This window comes from Talpa europaea, assembly GCF_964194135.1.
Source record: "Talpa europaea genome assembly, chromosome: 5".
In the NCBI taxonomy this organism is placed as follows: domain Eukaryota; kingdom Metazoa; phylum Chordata; class Mammalia; order Eulipotyphla; family Talpidae; genus Talpa; species Talpa europaea.
Window position 1 is genome coordinate 55,346,724 of NC_140071.1, and position 24,641 is coordinate 55,371,364.

The window sequence follows — 24,641 nt, forward strand, 5'->3', positions numbered from 1 at the left end:
TCTGTTCTTGGGATAATGCCAATCTGGTAAAAAAAAAGGTGGACACATTCGAGGAAGGAGCAGTAGAGAAACCCACAGGGTACTTAGTACAAACAGATGATTGATGGTAATACATTTCATAATAACTGAGACTTTGTGAGTCTGAAAAATAAAATTTTGCTTTGTAACTGTAATATAGTTGATATTTCAACTTTTGCTTAGTATAAGGCACACTTCTAAACTGACTTGTTTTTTGTTGGCTTTGATCACCCTGCTTTGAGTGGGTTGACATTTACCCAGAAACCTCTATCATATCTCTTTTTTAAAACTCTCTCCTAGTTACTGAAGCAAAAAAAGGCTTTTGTTAGTACTGGGAGTACTTTTGTCCTCTCACCTCAGCTTCTAGATGTGATCATGAAGAAAAATTATGAACTATTTTCAAAGATACCAAAGTGTACAGAGAATATGATGACTGAGTACCCACTCATCTACCTTAAGTAAAACATTACAAATATAAATGAAGCCACTGGTGTTTTCATTTCATCTCCTCAGAGGTAACCATTGTTTTCATGTTTTACACTTTTACTATGTGCATTCATAAACAAACACATCATGCTGTTTGTGTTTTAAATTTTTATATAGATGGTTTCCTTTTTCCCACATTATTATTAAGATGTGCTATCACCTATAGCTTTAGTTATTTTTACCACTCCAAAGTATTTTATAGTATGGGTATACAACTACTTATTTTTCCGTACTTTGCTTGATGCTTCTATAAATATTTAGTAGAAATCTCTGAGCAATGTGTGAAAATTTCCCTAGGGTACAGACCTAAGGTTTGTATTTTTGGATCAGTGGAAATACCCATCTTTCGCTTCAATAAATATTGCCAAAGATAGAATCATTGGCAGTGAGGCCAGCAAACTGATTAACAAGTTCTCCAGGTTCAAAGATTCTGATTCAGTAGTCTGACAGGGGGTTGGCAGGCCAGTAGTATGGCAAGAATTTGCATTTTTAACAAGTCAGCCAGAGACATTTCAGCTGCTGTAGTGTAGTGTCTGGGACTACGTTTTGAGGTCCAGTACTCTAGAGAAAGTACTCTAGAGAAAGACGAATGGGTTACATTTGAAAGGGTGAACTGAAGAGAGCTTATATGAAAAGATGGGGTTCATGAGGTTTTATTAGGCAACTAAAAGTTACCCAGTGGTCTCATTTTAGCTTTCAGAATCTGGAAACAACAGAAAAATACAGACATACATAGTAAATAACCTGTATACTGATTGTCATCAGAAACTAAATTCTTAATGAGCTCTGCCTCTGGAAGGCCACGCCTTACTGAGGGGGGCCGGAGGGGGCGGCGGGTGGTGTCTTCCCGCCGTGGGAACCACAGGCTTGGCTCATGCTCCATAGTGTGGTAGTATTTTGACCGTATCCATAAAACCCTTGAAGCAGATGTGAACATTCACCTGGGTGTTCCTCAAGATTTCAGGCATGAGGCTAGTGAGTCTTACTCATTTGACTATTTTTAGATATTTATATGCAAAAACACAGAGAATAAATTTTTATATTATTTAATTTTTAAATTATATTCCAAAGTTAGTACTGTGTTAATAGAATGCCAGGGAGGTTGGCCTCAAATATTCTTCCTGCAAGAACTTCTGAAAGAAATCTTGAAAATGAATTCTTTATATATTTTAGGGCAAAACGCACAGTCTTACAGAGTCTGCAAATGGGTAACATTTAAATTGGAAAGAAAGTGATTTTATTTCAGATTTAGAAATACAAAAGGTCAATTCGGGAAAAAAAAAATGTACCAGTAACCAAAAGTATTTGCTCGCGTCATTCCACAATTCACATAAGATAATAGTTTTTCAAAACCACACAACAGGTTCAAAAATACTTCTTTTCACACCCTTAAGTGATGCTGTTGGGAACAATGGCTGTTACAGGGCCATTTATTGTGGGCACATTTCCAACGAGTTCTGGTTATCATTACTCTCCTTTTATCTTCTTTCTTTCTTCTCTCTCATCAGCTTTTTGCTTTCTTCCCTTCTTCTTTTATTCACTGGATTCCGAGGATCATAGATTTCAAATGTATCTGAGTCTTGCATGCTTGCATCTTTCACTTTTCTGGTTTTATCCTCAAACTGAAGTACATGCGACATCCTAAAGAGGGGGAGAGACGGTTCAGTGATTTTGGCAGGAGAACTGAAAGCAGAAATTCTATACTACACTCTCCTTGGCATAATGAACCAAACGGGTACAGAGCACCAAGATGAGTTTATTGTATGCTGGTGCTCATACCACATGGAAACCAACTTCTCAGAAAACACTTAAATTTGAAAAACATGTCTGGGGTTTGTTCTGTTGGTTTGTGTTTCTAGTAATGAGTCTCTTTACCTCATACTTCCCTTGAGATTCCTTCTCTGAAGGGAGGTTAGAAGAGTTCTACTCAGAAGTATTCCTTAAACTATACCCAGAGAACATTCTTCCAGCTTCTTTTAAAGAGCACACTTAGCCAAGAATGAGCCAGATTGCAGAGCAAAACTTCTGACACTAAACCAGTCCTATCTGACTTTTTTTGTTTTTAGTCATTGAGTGGGTCAAGAGTAGGGAATGTGTTAAGAAAATTTTAAAGTGATGTTCAAATGGTGTAATGACTCCCTTTTCTGGGGAGTTGCTGGGTTCAATTTTTTTTTTTTTAACTACAAAGGGAAATGAAAAACTAAGCCTTTGGCATAGCTTCATAAACTGATTTCCTCCTCTTACTGTTGATTACAACAAATCTAACTATTCTGCTTTCCTATTTTATCAAATACTTACTGGTCTTAAGGTATCAACATGTGCTTGAATCATAAGTGGTCATAAGCTGGCTATCATTAGCAGCAGGGAAATATGTAAGCAATTAGCTCTGGCCCATTAGGAGGTGTCAGAAAAAAATAAGGAAGTCAAGACACGGACTTTCAGAAGAGTTGAATAAATTTAGAAAGAGCAAAGTCCAATTTTATATATATAAACAAAACTATTAAAGCTTTTCCCATTAGTTATTTAAGCAATTTTTAAAACAGAAAATAGACATGCCTAGCACTTTTCTTTTATCACAGCAGATAGGACTAAATTGCTTAAAGGATTAACACTCGCCATATGTCAGTTGTAACTTCAAGATGAAATCCAAATATTACATTAATTTCTTTTTCTCTACATAAGCAGAGATTTAAGTAGCAGGTACTAACAGAGTCCCCCACCTTTTTCCCCCCTGTGGTGCTATAAATGTTGAGTGAAATAAACTTGGGTGACAAAATCCCATGGATCTAATCAGATTCTAAAGAATCCTAGGAAGATTTGGGAAGGGAAATGAAAAGATATGACATTAGTAATACTATAATTACTAAGGGTTTAGCAGCTACTGTTCACCAGGGCTGACAAGTTGAGTCCTATTAACATTCTCACCCCCTTCTATTTCAGAAAAGCTAATAGGAACACAATGAATACAAGGGATTAGATGGAAGATGTGGAGTCTATTTTAATTTACCAAATGAAGTAAGTCACTTTCACATTTCTGTATATGATTTATAATATATTATTGCATCAAATTTCATAACTGATCCCAATATATGAACTAACTTTTTTATACTTTCATTGTTTTAGTAAACATCCTTATTTAGAAAACACATCGGGGGGCCATTGTTTATTTAGATGGATTCTTTTGATTCTGATTTTCTTGAACCTTCAATGTTCTACCATGTTTAAGAAATAGAATAAAGCAACTCCCAACCCCTAGAAAAAACCTGATAGTTCCATAGTCATGGTAACAAGTGAACACTAGAACCACACTGGATTTAATTAATTAATGATGACTCACCTACGCCTAAAAGATCAGTGACAATTGACTTAGTGAATACACCCCTGAAAGCGAATTCATCAGTGACAGCCTCATGATTTTGAAAGGAGGCTGTTGAGTAGTGGATTCACTCCAGTAAACATGCTCCAGAAAGACAACCAGTCTCTCCTGAACAATGCTATTCCTTAGGCTGATGTCAACCTCTATAAACAATCCCTGACCCCAAAACCCTGTAAGATTGCAACTTGTTTTGCTCAGAAATCCTGTGCCTAAAAGCACAGTTCCTCTTTATTTAAGTAAGAAACCAAGCCTTTTATTTCAGGTATTGAGAGGTTGTCTTTTTCTTTGGAACTTCTTATAATGTGTGCTGTATTCCCCACAAAGCACACTCTTTAGAAACGGTATATACATTACCAGTGACGAGGACCAAGTTTAAAAGAGTGGCAAGACTTTAAAATTTTTCTCAAGTACATCTATATTGACAAGAAACTACAAAGCCATTATCTTGGAATATCTTATTAATACCTTCCCATATACACATTCTTCAGTTTTAAAAATAGTCCCTTTTGTGCTCCAAAATACAGATTTTTTTTGTAATATCCATTTCTAGTAGGGACATCCAAGTTACAAAATGGCTTTACCATCGTGTGTCAATTAAAACCATAAAAAAATGTACCTTCCTCCTTTCTATGTCATAAAAGGATCTTGCAACTATTGGATTTAGTTGGCTCTGGTATAAGAAATGAAAACTAGACATGTGAACAACAGCACAAAGTCCACAAAAAGAAACAGATTTTCCTACAAATCTGAAAAAACAGACAGCCATAAATTAAAGTAGCTGTCTGTTTCAACTGTTTGCTTCGTACACCACTGCACTAAACAAGTCCAACGTTTTGATTAATAACAAACTTAAACCCAGAGGAAAGAAGGGGCTATCAGCTTACAAACTACTTCAGTTTTAATATCATAATACTTAGCATGGCTGGTTACTCAGCAGTAATATTTAATCTTTAATAGAAATAAAAGCATAATCAAAATGTGTCACCCATTTATCTTTCAACATGCTTCGTTCACTTCATTTTAAAAAGCAAAACAAAACACTTATTATGATTTTCAGCATAATAAACTCCTGACCTATGTGTCTCCATAAATCCCAGACTGTATGAATTGAAAGCATGCCTGCATTTTACAGTCTCCTGTGAGAATACACATGCAGACTTATAATACCTACTTAATTCAAGTACACAAGGGTCTGGTAGTTTACAATCTTGTATGTCCCAATAACTCAATACTATCCACTCTGTGGCTGGTCATGGAATTGGCCCAGCCAGAGTTTTTGCAGCCAACTTTTTGGAATTAATTACACACTGATCATTTACATATGAAAAATTGAGAACTTGTTCACTTGAAGGCAAGGACAAAAATTTAGTTCTGATTAATGAAAAATGTGACATCAGCTCAGATTCTCAAAGAAGGACATTGACTTTAGTGTGTCATAGCAGGACAGAGACTTACCATTTCAGAGGCTATGTTTGACTTATTTTCTGCATTGGGATTACGCAGAATTATAAACAAAAGCAAACACCTGATTTTTAAAAAAGGGCCTGGAATTTGATGAACCTCAATTGTAAAAGAGAAAGATATGGTAGCAATTAATATTAATGAGGAACACAAGAAGGGAAACTCATTCTTACACATAAATAGCTAAATATAGACTTAGAATGCTAATAATTCTTTTGTGGCTGAAATATATTTGAATTATTTATGTGTATAAAGTAAACAGTTATGTTTTTTCATTGGGAATTCTAGAAACCATTTCTTTCCATTTCTAACCTATCACCCCACCCTATCATACCAGAGCCTGACCCTTAAAATACTCTAACAACTGGATCCTTCTCTCTCACCAGCTCATTTTCTTTCTTTCATCGACTCTCATCATTCTGTAATTGCCTGTTTATTTAATTGTGAACAGACTGTTAGTTTTTTGACGCAGGTTGAGTTTTGTTCACAGTTATATTCCCAGTGCTGAGCACAGTGATTTGTGCTGGGAGTCAAAGCCTTTGTACTGTCCAGGCCTACTGGCTGGTACTAACTGGTTTGCTAAACTAACACCCGACCTCCTTTTGTGGGCAGGGACTATTTTTTATTTCTATGATAAAGTTATAAAATGTCTAACAGGGTCTGCAGAGAGTCTGACACTCAGCACAAGTCCACCTTTTTCTGACCTCCTTTGGTTCAGCACACGGAAGGCTGATTTCCCACTGCACTCCTATCAGTGATGGCTAGTTTTACTCCTCATAGACTACAGGGGATCATGCCTTCATGCCTTCTGTTCTTTTCCATTCTCCATGATATCTAATGTGAAACTAGACAGGGTATTTTTTTTAAAGCAATGATTCTTAAAGTCTAATGCTAGAGCCCTGTATCAGAATCACCTGGGCAGTTGAAAAAAAACAATCACTACTAGGCCTCCACCTTCAGAGGCACTGATTTAATGCTCCAGAATGGGGCTTCAGTATCAGTAATTTAAAATTTTTTCCTTGTGAATTTTAAATACAGCCAAAGTTAAGATCACAGTACTAAAGTTTAACAACCTTTACACTTTCAGATTGATTTTACCAGCCAGTTGTTCTTGCTCCTTCAGAGATGAAAAGCAGCTGGGTTACTAATGACAAACTATGCACATACTCAAAGAAGCTTTAAGTGGCCTCTAAGCCTATTATTTGAACTGAATAATCTCAAGTGTATAATCCACTTTTTATATATGGTTTGAGGATATGCCAAGGAGGTAGGTTTAATTATTCACTCAACAAACAGCTAAGGACTTTTTATGTATGGGACCCAATGTCAGACACTGGGGACACAAAAACAAATATGACTCCTTAAATGCACAGATAGGGAAATGAACACAGAGATCAGATCAAATGTATACTTTGGAACTGTCTGCAAAGTGGGAGGCTACAACAAGAGCAGCCATTGACATCCCACACTATAAAAAGCTCTAACATGTCTGGTATTCTTTTCAAATAACTGAAAGGGTTAGGCAGGAAAGATATTATCACCCCTTTTTCACAGGCATCTGGAAGATTTATGGTCAAGAAATTTGTCACTGGTAAGTAGTTGGCCAGGTACTTTCATAAATGTCTTTAGAGGTAACAAACTTTCATCTTGTGAAAGGAATAAGTCAAAAGTTAATTCAGTGTTAAGTATGATAAAAAATTAGATTGGGTAGTGCTTATTTTGGAATACAAAATTTAAAAAAAATTGCAACTCTAAAGAGATAAGAATGATTATTTGTGTGGCTCCCAGGCTGGCTTTTTGAGCAATTCCAAAAGAGAAGTTCCAAAAATGTCTTAAGCTATGAGTGCAAGACTTTGGGAAAAGGCACTTTTCTTTCAGGTGAATACTGCTTGAAAAAAAGGGCAATTACTTTTCACTGTAAATTTGTATCCCCTTATTGCCTTTAATCATTGTTCCCTGGGACCAGTCCCAGTTTTTCCTCTTACTTCCTAAAACAAGGATGCTACTAGGTAGGGACATCCCGTTCAGCAGGGGGTCTGAGAGGGGCTGGACCAAGGGCCCATGGCCTGCCTCTGGAAGATTGGTATCTGGCAGTCTCTTCTCAGGCACCCGATTACTAAGCTTGTCTTGTGGTTGATGATGATATCCAGGTCTTTTCTGTTATACATGTTTTTTAAAAAATGCAAATCTAGTTATGAGACACTCCTGATATAAATCCTTCAGTGAATCCCCATCGTCTACACAGTGAAACCCAAATTTCTTATGTGGCCCCTATGTTTTGGATTTTGCTTTCCTCTTCAACTCTATGCCAACTTCTCCCATCACATCTTACGTTCTAGGCATCCAGATTAATGGCAGTTTCTCCTGTATCCTTGCTTCCCCTCTTCACACTAAACACTTCTCTCCTTCCACGTATCTAAGGTGTCATCTCCTCTGGGAACCAGTCCTGATTCTGTTTCTAGACTGTTCAGCACTCTTTCTCCTGTAGGAATAAGGCCCTGTAGTTCCTATGGGGCTAGTCTAGAACTCAGACCCTACAGCTTCTAAAGATTATCTTTGCATCCTCCCACCCCCCATGAGAAACCTGTCTATGGATAAAACCAGCTGAGAGGAAAATGGAGCTGGAAGATAGAAAAGAGAGAGCCATTACTGATGCAGGTCATGCCCTAATTCTATTCCTTAAGATTTTCATGCTGATAAATTCCTCAATTTTGGTTTAAGATTACTCCATCATTTGTAACAGAATTTTTAGTAATGGTTTGTACTAATTCCTGAAAGTAGAATTCTTAGCACAAAGATATGCACATTTTTTAAGGCACTTCATACATATGGTCTAACAGCCCTCTAGAAAGGATATTGAAAATCACTCTTAGCAGCAGCATTCCTTACTTAGCTTTGGTTACTACTCAGAGTGATTTTGTTTTCAAACCCCCTCTCCCAAGTTTTTACTTATTTTTATTTCTTTTGTGATGTTTGTGTCCTTTGCCTATCAAAAAAAAAAAGGGCCTAGTCATCCTTTTCTTATGGATTTGTAAGGATTCTTAATATATTGAAAGCATAAACTCTATTCATCACATAAATTGCAAATATCTCTTCTAGTTTATTTGTCTTTTAAGTTTTTTTTTGGTGGAGTGTCACTTATCTCGTCTTTAGTCTCTGTCTTTAAAGTCACACTTAAGAAGTCTTTGCTTATATTAAGACCATGTAAATATCTACCTGTATTTTTTAAAGCATTTTTACAGCCTTTTTTTCATTTGTTAATTTTTTACCAAATTGGAAATTTTTTTTGGTTTATTTGGTTAAAGTTCTAATTTAATTTTTTTTTTTTAACTGACTATCTGGTTGCTCCAAACTTCATTTTTTGAATAAATCACTCTGTATTTAGGTAAAAAAAAACCTTACAGATTTTTAATTTTAGGGCTTTTCTTTATCCACTAATTATAAGAAACTTGGGGTTTTTCTTTCCACAAATGTTCTAAGTCTCCTTAGGAATTAAGAAATTAAAGGGTTAAAGTATCAGCACTGTGAAAAAAAGATGTGTGACCCCTTCCAACGTGAAGTAGATAGCAGAGTTCACAGTACTTCAAATGAAGCGACAGGTACAGACAAAACATGAATGAGTTCAAAGATCAAAGTGTGTTATAAAGAAAAAGTCCAGGAAAGTGAGGTCACTGGCATTCTTCACATCTAGCAGAATAGGGCCACACAGGACCGAGATGACTGTGAGAACCAGAAGAGAAGTTAGAGAAAGAAACTGAGGAAAAACAGAAGATGAGAGAAGACACACTGGGAAATAGAAACACTGACTTAAAGGAAGCTGAGAAAAAAATGCAGACAGAAATAGCTGAAACTCAGAAGAGATATTTGAAGAATTGACAGAAGAAAAATAAAAACAAAAAACTAAATTCTTAAAACAAAAAGGATTTAGGAAAATAGAGTATGTAAATGAACCCACGGAAAAAAAAGAGACACTTGCCTTTGCAAAAAGAAAACAAAGATGAGAACCATTGGAATTTCTTTACTGGTCACCATTAACATGAAAAAGCCTTCTTTGTTCTAACCTTTGAATGAATGTTAGTATTGTCCCTTCTATTTGGGACTTTGAAAAGTCAACTCCTAAAAATGTCTTCAGTTTCCTTTAGTTAAGAATAAAAAAAAAAAAACCTCATAGTGTGTCTTTTATAAATATTGACTATTATTGGAGCAAATAAGAAAGATGTAATTTTCAAAATATCTTCTGCAACATGGGAATACAGTTTTTCAGTTTTTTTGACTAACATGCTTAGCACTCAGCAGGCCACAGGTGGAAAGATTTAAGAGGCTTTCCAGAATAAATCTGTAATATGCATTCTTACACCTGCCCTGGAGTTTAACCAGCTACTCAGCCAATAACATTTTTTTTTTTCAGCCAATAACATTTAATTTATGGTGAGTGAACTAACAAAACAACAGAGGGAAGATGGAGTTCCTAATCACAATGGTCTGGTAAGCAGCTTGGGTACATGGCTATCTGCCCGTCTTTCTCAAAATGAATTCATGAACAAAGTAAACTTTCCTAACATGACAGAAACTTATTTCAGGGCAAAGTGTGAAAGCCCGTGCCAACACAGAGTTTTTTCATCTAGGGGAGAAAAAACAACGAAGAGCTGTCCTTAGAGACTGGACAGAGGGCTTAGAATTAAAATAATCACCTCTCCAAGATCAGCAACTCTGACAAGAACCTATTTATAAAGAAGCACGTTGGTCTATGTAGCATTATTTATAGTCCTGTAAAAAATGAACACTACCCAGGGAACCTGGCCTATTCCTTCTTGCTTCATTTTATCACTAGAACTTTAGAACTTGGCTAAGAAAGGAATGGAATAAAAATATTTACATTACACCAAGCTTATAATTCTATGCTCTCCAAAGTGATGATATGCTTTTTGCTTTGTATTTAAATTGCATTTACAACTGATGTTCCTTTGTATGCGGTGCCCACCCCCCCTCATATTTTAGTACTGGTTAAGGAATAAGTCAATATTTTATCAATGAGATAATACTGTTCACAATAAGATTATTGAATCTCAAAATTTGTTTTATCTCAGGATTTTAAGAATTATGATAGAAACTGAAGTTAACTGCTACTACTTATAGGTCAAGAAAATGTCATTAAAAACTGTCAAACATAGAAATGGCATAAATTCTAATCATCACCTCAAAGATCTACTAACAGTAGCCAAATATAGAGAAATTAATTCTTGTAACTATCAACATCAAAATGAGAACCACAAAACATTTAAGCAATAATTGTTCCAAACACCTAGTTCAATCCTTATAAAACAGTATCTCATTTAATCCATAAACTAACCTACCAGGAAGGTACAATTATTACCCTTTTTATGTTTAAATAAAGAGTTAGGAAGGTTTTGCAATTGGTCTAAGATCACACAGCTAGTACATTTACAAGCTGGGATTCAAATTCAGATCTGACTCATAACCATTTTACTATTTATATTCCAATGAAAAATTATGGGTATATATATGGAAGGAACTTCTTGTTCAAATTAAACATTTTAATAACTTTCTGAATTTTAATTCTTCAAATAACACAGGGATTATAATACTAGGGATATGGATTAAATAATTTTCCATGATTTAAAGGGAGCTAGACTATGTTTGACCAAGAGTTTAATCAAGTCCTGAAGTCACTTATTTAGTTTTAGTACTACAGCTTAATGACACCGATAGCGCTTTATTAGAAAATATGAAAAACATACATCTAGCTGGTGAGAGAAGTTATTGCAATACAAAATCATAAATAAGAGATCTCTTAAAAGACAAACAGAATCAAATTATTGAGTAGAGGATGATCGATTATTTCTGAGATTTATCTCTTCCCAGCTATGTGCTCTTGATCAAGTTATTTAACCTTTTTGTGCCCTAGATTGTTTCTGTAAAATCTGGGTATAAGAACAACATCTAGCTTGTAGGTTTAAAAAAGATTCTTTGTAAAACAAAAGTTTCTTTTCATAATTTTTATCTCTACTAAAAAACAGCTCAGGTCTCAATATTTGGCCAACTAAATTTATTTTGGTCAATTGGATTATCTGCATACAAGGACAAAACCTTAATGCTACATGTAACTTGATGATATGCATAAATACCAGAGAGAAGGGATATTAATAATTTAAAATGACAGATAATATAAGATGATTAAGGAATGTCTTTGGAAGAGGATTTTGTGGCTGCATTTATACATGGCTATTTTAGATGTCTTGGGGATTCACATGAAAAATGAAAGAAATGTTATCTATTCTATGACTTTGTTAATCCTTTGTACTTTGTACTTTGTTCAGTAACCTGGAAATAGAAAAAATTCTGATCAAACTCCTAAAAACATTTATATATGTATACTAGAAAGTGGCAAGTGAATATCCTAGATTTTGCTTCTCAGGCTACTTATTATCCACATGCAATCTTTTTCATTCCTTTGAAGGTATAGAATTTGTCTAGAGACTGGTTATTTCCTTCCTGGCACTAAGGTCACATGCAGGTAGTGGCCACTTTTAAATAATGGAGTCTTTTTACTCAATCCATGGGCAATTGTCTAAGCTTTTTCCAGGTGTGGCTAACTAAAAGAAAACAAGAATGTAGCACATTAATCAATTGCTTAATAAAGTTTGTAAAGTATAAATGTTGAACAATAAAGGTCCAACTTGCCTTAGCAGATATTACATAGCATGATAATAATTTACCTACCAGTGAGATATTAGCATAGAAATATAAGAAAAATCCATGTAAAAAAACCAAAATGGACCCAAAAATACACCTAAGATTTTATGCAACGGATAAAGGTCATATTTAATTGGTCATATTTAATTGGTCATATTAGATTATGGTGATTAGCAATTAAGAAAAAAATGGAAATGGCTATAACATTAATGTAATACAAATACCAAATCAATTTCAGATAAAGACAAAAATTAAAATAAAAAATACATTTTAAAAATCTAAAGAAAGATATAACCAGGTTATTTATATAAGCCTGGGATTATGAAGATGTATAGGATGAAACTGATCATTTTTGATGATAAAGACTGGCAGATTTAAATGCAAATGTAAATTTAAAACTCCTATTTAAAAACGAAACAATATTTATTTTTATTTATTTTTTTAAGATTTATTTAATTTATTTATTCATATAAGCACTGGCTACAGTCAGAAGCGCGGGAGGGTGAGAGAATTCACCAGAGCCAGAGCTGGCTGCAGAACAGGCAGAAGGACCAAGGTACACTGCTGAGGGAAAGAAGCAGCAGGCGGCAGGAGTGGTCTGCGCGCCATGTGGGACCCTCCTCCGGGCAGCTTCACAACTCAGCGCTCAACCGCTGCACCACCGGGGAGGCCCAAAACGAAACAATATTTAAACAAAAATAATAACTTAATATTTAAGAGCTTTTATAAATAATTAAAAATATTAGACTATACAGTTAAAAACCACAACATTAATGAAATAGAAATGGCCAGTTAAAATATTAACATATTTTAAAAGTTCAATTTTACCAGGAAACAATATAAAGTTAGAAACTGACAAAGATTAATATATCCATTATCTGTTATCTATGATATATTACAGCACATACATACTCACATCAAACATATTCTCCTAGAATAAGGAGAAACCAGCAACTTCATACATTGCTGGTACAGGTATAAATGACTCAACTTTTTGGAATGTAATCCAGCAAACAAATTAGCAAAGGCATACCTGAGTTGACAGAAATCAGAGACAGTTGGTGGAGAAGGAACTAGCTGGAAAGGGAAAAAGGAACTTCCTGGAGTATTGTGAAATCCCGTATCTTATTCCGATGGTGTTTATATAGGTATATACAATTGCCAAAATGAATCAAAGTAAACAGATAAAAACTTTCATTCTCTGATATGTAAATTATACCTCAATTAAATTTAAAAAGAAAGGATACTCAGCAGCTTTACTCTTTTAGTCTAAGAAATGAGTGGATTTATAAAATATTTAATTACTGAATTATAAAAGGCTTATAAAGAAAAACTGGGTGAATTTCCATTGTTTGGCAAAAAATATATACATAGCTCTATATATACATATATTTATTTGGAAGGATGGTTATCCATGGGATAGTAATTGTTTCTTTCCTGTCCCTTTTCAATATTTTAAATATTGAACATGCGTTATAAGCACAAATTAAGTTATTTGAAAAGGCAATGACAATTAGTATTAACTGCATCTATTATATAACTGTGTGAATGAAAACAACATCTCTTAAAAGTGCCTTTAAAGAAATGTAAACAATTATTTTCAAATTATGCTTTTTCTTCACTATATTTCACCTGGAATTTTACCACTTGGGTTTTTGTATCCTGTTTAAAGCATCATTTAAAGTCAAATAGAGTTAAAGTATCAAAGCAATACTGATAATTTCTTGATTGCCTGTGTACAATGGCAACTTTCATTTTGCAATGGGTTTGCTGCTGTCACTACCACTGTGAAATGACTTTTTTTCTTTTACGACATTATGGTAATCCCAAGAAACTGCTCCATAAACTCTTTCCAAATAAAGAAACTACTTATGCCTATAGTTTTTCTTTGTTTCAAAGTACTGTCATCTTGAAAAAGAAAGAAAAAAGAAAAAAAAATGATTCTGGAGACAGTACACAATGTATGACTTTACCCAGCATAGAAAAGGTAATCTTGTCTACTCCCCTTTTTCTCTATGAATGCTGACTTTACATTGGTTAAACTTTGCAAGCCTTAGCATTTTATAATCTGAATTCAGCTTAAAGACCGCTTTACTATACTTTTCTCAGCAGATTTAAAAATAGAACCTTTGAGCACTACTAGTGTATTTATTGAATATATCAACATTCCTTTGAGGTCACAGATAACATTAACTGAATTAATTAAAAACTGCCTTTTCTTTACATGTTATTTTTCTTTACATGTTATTTTTCCTTGTGGTTATTACATTGGAGGATTCTAAAACTAACATTTTGACATTTAGAAAGTTCAGCCTCTACAGCTTAACTAATACGTAAAGACTTACTAATACTACACCTCCCCTTATTCTCTCACACCTAATATTTCTTGAGCATTTCCTAAAAGCCAGACATTGTTGACTGCTTTACATGATTATCTCATATAATTCTAATAATAACGTTGAGGTAGGTATTATAACCTCCAAGTTGCAGGTGAAGAAATTCAGGCTTGTAAGTAAGGCTGTTTTCGAGGTCAATCATTGCTCACTATCAGTGCAGGGATTTGAACACATGAAAGTCTGTTTTAACACATCACTGGACAATTAGGTGATAATTCAATACATGGGATTATAGAGTAGATTTTGGCCTCAAAACTACTGGTGAAAAAAGAATAGCTGTTTTAGAAGGAACTTCCACAATAGTTAGTATCTTTAAAGGAATATGGAAAGTATTCAAAAGATAAAAGTGAATGATATGCTATATTCAGCTCCAGTAGACAGATTATCATTTAGAATCAAAGATCTCTGAAATTCAAGTTGAAATTTTTTCCTCATCCTACTGAATTTTGATTCATATTGATTTTACTGTTAGTAGAAGCTGGCATTCTGGAAGCAACATGGGTCATGTGTGACTCACCATTTTTAAAGGGTGATCTTGGGCAAATAACCTGAGCATCAGTTTTTTTCCCATTTATAGGATGGCATAATATTAATTATCTGAAGGAGTTGTAATAAACGAATCTACCATAGGTGGTCCCTATCTAATGAGCCATATGAGACTTTTGTGAGGGTTCAAGGAGAAGCATAGAATAAAGGTCCCTACAGTACAGCACATGCAAATATTTGTCTCAACAACAAATTGGTGAGATTCAGAGTTACCTTCATCTCTTACTATTAGTAAAAGATTAAGGATTTAAAAAAGCATAAAATGGATGTATACTTTAGGAAAAGTATAAGTGACTTCTATTTGTATAAACTTATCATTTAATCTGAATAAATTATAATTGGCTAAAATATACTTAATTAGTTTCAAAAGAGATCATGAGATGTCACATTATAGTAGTTCTACAGATAGATCATGAAAATATATGCACTCCACAAGCAAAAACATGAACCTATAATATACCTTACACCCTTCTCAAATATTAAATGGATTTTAGACATATCCAATGTAAAATACAAAAGTATAAAACTCCTAGATGATAGCATACAAGAAAATGTAGATGACACGTGTAGGATGATGATATTTTAGATATAGCACCAAAGGTGTGATCCATGAAAGAAATAGTGGTATGCTGGACTTCGTTAAAATTGAAAACTTCTGCTTAGTGAAAAATAACATCAAAAGGATGTGAAAACAAGTCACAAATTTGAAGGCAATATTCGAAAAAGACATATTGGATACAGGATCATTCTGCAAAACACACAAAGCACTTCTAAAACTCAAAAATGAGAAAATGAGTACTTTTGTCAGATTAAAAAATAGACAAAAAATCCTTAGCAGAAAACTCACCAAAGTAGATATAGAAATGACAAATAACATGTGAAAAGATGGTCATTGTTATAGGTCATCAGGGAATTACAAATTAAAAGAGATACTACTACCTCATACCTAGAATGGCCAAAATCCAAAACAGTGTAAGGACAAAGCTAGTGGAGATGTGGTACAACATCTCACTGTGGGGAGTGCAGAGGTAGTTCAGCTACTCTGGTAGAGGGTTTAGCAGTTTTTGACAAAATTAAACATACTTTTACAATAGGTAAAATATGGACCAACAAATACGGTCCTTGGTATTTAATGAAAGGAGTCAAAAATGTATGTGCATAGAAGAATTTACATATTGATGTTTAGAGTAGCTTTATTCATAATCTTGATGCAATAATGAGATGGAGTTTTTAAATGGTACATTCAGACAATGACTATTAGTCAGTGTTAAAAAGAAAAGAGCTATCAAGCCATGAAAAGACATCAAGAAACCACAAGTGCACATTACTAAGTGAAAGAAAACTCCAACTACATGACATTCTGGAAAAAAGCAAAACTGTGGAGATAGTAAATAGATTAGAGGTTGCCAGAAGTTGGGGCAAAGATGAAAGGCAAAGCACAGAGGATTTATATGGGAGTGAAACTACACTGTGTGATGTGATAATGATGGATAAATGTCATTATACATTATTCCAAGCCCACAGAATGTACACCACCAAAAACGAACCCTAATATACACCATGGACTTTGAGTGATAGTGTCTATGAATGTGGGTTCATCATTTGTAAGACAGGCTCTAGTGGGGGATATTGATAATAGGGAGGGGCAATGCATGTGTTCAGTAGAGAGTATATAGAAATCTCTGCACCTTCCTTTCAATTTTGCTGTCAACCTAAAACTGCTCTGAAAAAAATAAAATTAAAAAATAAATATGAGTGAGAACAGAGAAAAACTGCTCATTTTAAACATTTAGTTTCTATTTGTTTGATTATAGTGAATTCACTTCGAAAAGGAATCCTGAATTACACAAATAATAGCTTTATTCAGAAACCTATCTATGATGAAAGTAAATTCCTAAAAAATACTGAAGGGATGTTCTAGAGTACTATCCAGAAAAGCCCTGGATGTCTGCCTATGGCATGTTGCTACTCACTGAATCGCAGATCTTTTAGCCTCAGTTTCCTCTCAGGTCATTAGAGAATAACAGACCTTATCTCACCAAGTTACCATGGAAGGATTAAACCACATCAGGAGAGTTTAGATGCCTATGTGAACCCAAAGTCTCATTATTATCTTGCCAATGACCTATGAAAGCACTTCACAATTTACTCCTGATGTCTGTCCTCTACAGAAAACTCCTTCTTTACAGTGACATCTTGTCTCATTTGCTATTAGACTATAAATCAATGGGGATGGGTGTCCTGTCTAACTTTTTTTCCACATTCCGTACCACATACGTAATTTACATTAAACACATAAGAATTAAATAACTTTCAATTTCTTTATACTCTTATAAAATGGAATTAATCTGACCTTTTTGAATAGACTGAGCCATAAATGCTATGCTGCAGCATTAACACCACTAAAAGGCTTTAGTTTCACTGGATGATGAGTGTTCTTGAGGATTCTTTTTATTTTCAAAAGTCTCACATGCTGTAAAGCATGTTTTAAGGGGAAAAAAGCATAATATTTGGAGTACCTAATGAAATTAAGGTTCGGATGACAGCAGCATTTTAATAAGCATAAAAGCTCACTATCTGAACTATAAGAAAACACAAAGCACAATTTACCTTAGGCTACAAGTTAGAGAAGACTGAATTAAGGATGACATTTACAGTAATAAATATAATTACAGAAAAGGCTGAAAATATTATTCCCTAAAAGCTAATGAATGAAAACTTGTCTTAGAGCTGATTATAAAGTCGAAATTCTACTAACAAGAGGTTCAAAGTTTTATCAAGAAGAATAAAGGGGTGCACTTTATAATTAGTGAATAAAATCACATTGGCTCTTTGGAAATACAGCAACAAGACTTCACAGCAAAATAAACTCCCCTTTTGATCCCATGAACTAAGCAATATTGCTTTTTCCAGATTGATTGAGCCAAACATTTTATTAACTTGATTTAAGACTCCAGGTATTATCCTATTATAAAACATCTCACAGCTGGGGACTTCTATATTGTTCCACAGCCCACAGCCCTCCCAAAGATTTCTGTGAATTGCTGATATGACTTATGATCATCAGATTTCTTTTTTCCTCTCATGCTCTAGCTTTTTTCTGGCTTACACCATGCAAAAAGAGTTTGAAACAAATTTCTCCTGAGTTTCATATAACCATTCAAATAAGCACTGCTTCAGTGAAGGTTGTTATGAGGTCTAGACATAGGTCACATCAGTTAGTATACAACCTTTCAGTACCAGTCTATGTTTGTCTTAAATATAGTAGTTTAGTGATCAACTTTTGTGACTTGAGGGATTCTGCTCTTCAACCTATGAGGTTTAACAAATCTGCCTCTTAAAGCAGGCTAAGGTTCAATAATAAAAATGAAAAAAAAAGGGAAACAAAACTAGAAAAACCAAAATAGATCCAAAAGTTCTAACCCATAGGACTATTTTAGCAGGAAAGCTTTTCAGAAACAAGAACAAGACTACTTTGACCTGAGGATGAGACAATTACTTATGTTGAAACTTTTACCAGTTTTGTTATAAACAGAAGCAAACCAGACGGTATATTTTTTAAGTTTACAGAGGCAAAAACATTTCTCAAGTGTTATTCTTGTTATTCTTTCAGTCAGCACTACAAAGCAATTAAATAATTTTTGAGATTCTAATAGCCTTAAATGCAAGTCTCAAAATTGACATTTTACTTGGGAATATATATGGGAAAAACATATTGGGTGAGTCATTTGAGAAAATCTAACAGAAACCTGACATATATATTCATTGACTAAGCAATTTACATTTAGAAATTTATCCTGGGAAAACTGACAAAAATATAGATACACGGATGTTTATTGTATGTTGTATATAATATCAGAAAGAGCCTAAATATCCAATAACATGGGGCTTATCAATTAAGCTGTGGTTCATCATATAGTGGAATTTTACATGGTCATAATACAACAAACATTTATAGATGACAAGGAAAAGCAATACTACATTTTACCAAGGGGAAAAAAGTCATAAAATTGTAGTTGTACATGATATAATTTCACCTTAAAATATTTATGTGAACAGAAAAATCTTGGCGGGAATATATATATGTATAAATTCATAGTATTTATTGTTGTGTTTGGGGTCTCAGGTGATTTTTATTCTTTTGAGAGGTCTGCATTCTGATTTTTCTACAGTGAACATCTAAAAATAATTTTCAAAATATTTAGTTAAGACAACTCGGTAATTATTAGTGTTTTCCTAATACTTTTAAGGCTGAACACTATGCACTGTAGGCAAGTGGAGGGGAAAGAAAGGATGCCAAGGAGGGAGGAAGGTAGATAGGCCTTTATGTCTATTATTATATTTGCTGGAAATTTAAGTTAATCTTTGATTCAACAATCTGGAAACAATTTTCAGTGGAACATAGTAGTGAGTGGCTAACAGTCACAAAATCACAGTACTGACATAGATTTAATTTTTCTCCTCTCCTTAGAATGACCATTTTGTTGTGTAAGGACAGGTGGCTTTCTTTTCTAAGTCTGTCCACTGTTGTCAGATACAGCTCTCAAAACTTTTTTGGGAGCTAACCAAGATTTATCTAACTCAACCCAAAATGGCATATGGACTTCATCCACATGGTCATATGAATCCTTTGGCTGATGATTCCTGCCATGTATCTAATTGGTTTTATAAAATCCATGCTTGAAAGATTCGATAGCTCTAAGAGTGTGATGCTTTGGAACTAAGGAATGTAGTGGCAAAGGGGCTACTTTAACTGCTATGCTGGAATTTGGTGCCCATCACCACCACCAAATATTGGTGCTATATATTGTAGCAAAGGAAGAATCCTAACAATTTTGAGTGAAAAATTTCTAGCATGCATTTCAGCTTACATCTACTACTACTACTTCTTTAAATGTCTTGTTAGACAGTGAAATCTGGGAATAATTATCAAACACCATATACAGTGTTTACAATAGAATCATATTTCTTTTCTTTTCTCTCCCCTCCCACTTTTTTTTTTTTGCATAAAAAGTAGAATGCTGCTGAATGGTACCCAAATGTCTGTTGTATACCATGCCAATACAGCAGCTCAGCCAAAAATGCGAATAGAATAGTTTGCCAAATAAAAGAAAACATAACAAATTGGTAATGGTTTCTATCTTGACAGAAAGTGAAAATGATCCCTCAATGTGTGGTCACTCATGCGGACACATAAAAATGTCTTAGAAGCAATCATTTTACCTCAGATAACAGACCCTGACAATGTAGTACAGAGTGACTTTTGCTTCTTAGAAAAGCAGCAACCGTGGCCTACAAAATAGTCTGGGAACCATGTAATTTATGCATAACACACATGCACATGCCATGCACTCATAATACTTGTTGTAAATCATTTTGAATATAAGACTTCCTTTCTGAGTGGAATATACTTTATGAGAGAGGATCTAAATCACCACAGACCTGATGAAGCTTAACTGGTTTATTTATGAACACAAATGATGCTGCTGCTCTGCAGGTTACCAAATTTCAATAGTCTATACTGCAACAAAAAGGCATTATGTAAGAGTTCATGTATTCCATATAATTCTGTATAGTGCTTTGACAATAAAGGCATTTTATTTGATGTCAGATAAAATAAATTTTAAAAAATGTGTAGGTGTGCACTGCACAGTTCTGACTTTCTGTTCAGGACACTGCAGCTGAAAGCTGAAATGAAACCATTGATGATCTAGTAATAGTTCCTTTAGCTTTATTTCTTCTTCCTTTACCACTTATTTTTGTTCTCCAGATGGAGCACCGGCCAACATCTTTGACCAGTGATTTTTTTCCCCATCTGGAGTTTTCCCATTTGTTTAACTTTCTAATGAGGATATTAAGACATTGTACTGCGAAATTATGTCAAAAACAAGAATGACACATTTAAAAACACATAATTGATATCTGAAGCTAATGAGGAATTCAAAATGAGAGGATACTAAACCAAGGGGGTAGGAAGAACTTTGAGAAGTTAAGTGGCCTTGCCAAGTTGAAAGCAAATTTGAATCTTGTGGGTTATGAATTTCAAATGAAACTTCTGGGTTTGAATTTGTTGGTGACTTTCCTGTTCAATAAAAAAGGACTTAAATGGCTTATAAAAAGGTTAGAAAAACTTATTGGGCATCAAACTGCTCTTACAAAACACCATCTTGATGAGTTAAGTGTAAATGAATCAGAAACACATGGATCATATTTCCTCAAAAAATGCATATGGATTCAAAAATAAGGGGAAGAGGAACTGGCAAAACATTTTTTGTGTGTGTGGTGGCTGGACCCAAAACATTTGAAAGATATTTTGAGACATTCAAGGAATCCAAAATAAAACTAAACCTGTCCAGTCATATAAGAAACAGAAAATTTTTCTGTATAATGCACATTTATCTCTGTGGGTCAATCAACATTTACCGAGCCTTCACCTTTGGCGGAGCAAGAATTATGGGAAGAACTAGTTTTTGCCTTTAAGTAACTTTGAATTTAAGTATAAGCAAATATAAGTCATAGAAAGCTATAAAAAGAGATCAAGAGTTTTACAAAAAATTGACAACACAACCCAGATCACACAGAAAGTACAGAGTGAGAAACACACAATGCCTTCAGGGTCTCAGGAAGGTAGGCTTCATTCCATTCAAATCATTGCCCTGTGGCCATTGGATTAAAGTTATATATAGTTGCTGAGTCTTACTTGCTTAAATGTTTTCTTAATAAGTGTTTTTATGTCTGTTTTAATGAGTGTCCCAGCCCTCTTTCCTCCACCCTCTAGATTTGTGAGAGCTCAACAAATCTTGCTGACTGGTTTCCTGGAGGACTGGGAGTGCTGAACAGATTTTTGAAAGAGGGAGAGATGCTCTTTGGCAGCGGGGAGCGAGGCTATGATTCTGGGTTGGGGTAATGGCACATGTGACAGTTCAGAGGCTCCAGAGGGTGAGTCATGTGTGGGGGGTGACCCACGGGCTGGCTTGCAGCAGTGTGCCTGAGCCAGACTATGGTGGGAGGTGGAGGCAGTTAGGTGTGGGGAGGCCTAATATACCACATGTGCAGTCATCTTGAGAATGGAGGAGTGTGATAAGGGAAAGCACAATACTTGTTCTTTTATTTTTCCCCCTTTTTTGTCAGTGCAGGATAAAATGCTAAGTAAGCGTAGGGCTTGGACAAGTCATTAATTCCTTTACTTCTTGTAGAGTCTTACAAAGCTTAAAATACCCAAAGATTAAAAATAAGTTAACTATGTATGTATTGCTGGGACTGTCATAAATTTGAAAAGGAACTTAACAGAAATATGAAATGGAATACTGGTTTCTAAAATGTTTGTGGCAAAGTGTAAAATGTTAATGATTGAGAATCTGTTAAGGCTGCTTTCTAGCTGTGTAATGTGAATTTTATCTTTTCCTCACTATTAGAGAGGTGCTTTGGGCAGCAGTAGTCATATATTTCTTGTTATTTTTCCATTGGCCAGCATAATACAGAAACACATCAAGTCCTTAATAAATGCTTACGGAAGTGAAATGAAGTAAAAGAATGGTGAGGGCCTAGAATGATGAGGGCATTACTGAAGGCAAAGTCTGAAAAAAAAATGGGGTGATGTAGTAGAAATGTCCTAATAGTATCTGTGCTCTGAACCTTTCCTTTCATGGTAATATAAAAGAATTAAAGCTTACCATCCTTCATCATCTTCTACTTCCGTTTCGGAAATGTCATTTTCAGGAGTTTCAGCAATTGCTTGAGTGAGTTTAGATTTAAACTGGTTCAGCAGAGCAAGAGTCTGAAATAACAATTAGACTATTAAGTTTTCTGAAAAAGATAAATATAATTTTAGAAGAAACAAATTTGGTAGGGAAGAAAATACCCTACCAGGATATAAACCATTTCGATAAATTTTTAATTTTGGAGGAAAAGAACAAACCTGTCTTCAAGCGCAACAGTGACATTCACAAACCTTAATACTATCTTGTTTGCATTTGTGTTGACATTTTTTTCATAGATACATGACTATTTTCTGATTTGGGGAAAATATATTTGCTTATATAGAAGGTGCTTAAATTTTAAAAGGCATGCCAAAGTTTTTTAATGTGTGTAAGATGGGAGGTATGCTACAAAGATATGTAAAACCAAAAACAAAACACCAACAAAAAATTGAACATTTCTAAAATGTGAAAATATCTATATTGGGGAAGGTAAAATGAATGAGCACATTAACTATTGGAAGATGGAGAAACTGAAGTGACCCCTTTAGAAAGCTGTTTATATATATTAGAAGCTTTAATATGATCACTCCCTTTGATTCAATAATTCCAATCCTGGGAATACATAGAAACATGAAGGAACACTGAAAATGACTTGTACAACAGATGAGCACTGCAGCAAAATTCATGTAAGTGGAGTAATAGAAGTATGAAATGTCTATCAGTAAGGAATTAGATAAATTTGGTAAGAATCAATGAATATGGTTTTATACTGATAATAAAAATGGCTATATGAAGTATTACACTCTACTGTTAAGTGAAAGGAGGAGGCTATAAATAGCACACGGAGTCTGTATATTTTTTTGAAGGAATCATTCCTCTGATTTTTATTTGGCTCCTTTTACCTTTGTAGGTAAGAAGTAACAAGTGCCTACAATGTGTAATCATATTGTCCCCTGGCTAAGCCTTAACAATGTACTCCAGAATTTGCTCAGAGAAGTTTCTATTTTCTACAGGTTTTTAAAAGTACACAGCTGTGAAATGGGATGAAGTTCTAGCTGTCTAAAAAAGCAAGTATTTAAGATATTGATGCTAGATTCAACACTAAAATATAAGCTGTATTGAAGGGGGTCTGCCTTGGCAGACTTTATATATACATATCTAAACATAAATGTCTCTCCATGGCCTCTGTGCCCCAATCCTGTTGTGAGTGCCGTTTACTCTCCATACTGTACACAGGTTGGGAGAATCTCCCCCAAAATCACATCACTTTCTTCCTTCAGTGGTTCCCCATTGTCCTTATGGCAAATCTGAACTCCCTAATATGACTCAAAAATAACCTGGATGAACTGGCTTCTCTTATCTCTTCCGTATTATTATTCTCTTTCTCTTAGTTTAAGTTCCAGTCACACTTAACATTTTTCAATTCTTTGCAAAGAAATCAAGGGTTCCTCATATACTGTCCCTTTTGTCTAGTCACTTATCTCCTATCCAACTTTTAAACCTCAGCTGACAAGTCATTTTCCCAGGAAGGTCTTTCCAAAGTCAGCCCCTGTTAGATCCTTCTGAATTTACATAACTCCCAACACCTACCATGCTGTAATGTTCATGTCCTTTTATTGGTGTTACTTATTTAACTGGCTCTTTCCTCATGGCTAAGAGAGAGCAGTGATGTGTCCAACTTGTTTACTATCAAATACAGTGATAAGCACATGGTAGTCTTAATAATTATTTACTAAGAGTGGGGGGAAAAAAAGAGGAATGCTTGAATATGAATGGTCCTTAGCATCTCTAGCATTATATTTACTATAGTTGCTGTTCACAAGTCTTTGTGCCCTCATGAAAACAAATTAATAATGTATTTTTTCTTAATTTAATTTGATGTTCCATTGCTTTTGAAAATTGTACTTGTTAATTCTCTGTAATTACAATTTCCTATACCTGACT

At 34.5% G+C, this 24,641-nt stretch overlaps 1 protein-coding gene across 4 annotated transcripts in view; it reads right to left on the reverse strand.

The window, feature by feature from the left end:
• Nucleotides 1-1,982: 1,982 nt before the first annotated feature.
• The window catches only part of CWC27 (CWC27 spliceosome associated cyclophilin), a gene marked incomplete at both ends in the record, with an annotated part of 152,737 nt that continues 130,078 nt past the window's right edge, over nt 1,983-24,641 (reverse strand). For all 4 annotated transcript variants that reach the window (XM_084233276.1, XM_084233279.1, XM_084233277.1 and 1 more), the window contains 2 exons: nt 1,983-2,145; nt 22,671-22,774. In XM_084233276.1, the coding sequence (XP_084089402.1) occupies nt 1,983-2,145; nt 22,671-22,774 (267 nt within the window). The remainder of the gene's footprint in view (nt 2,146-22,670; nt 22,775-24,641) is intronic.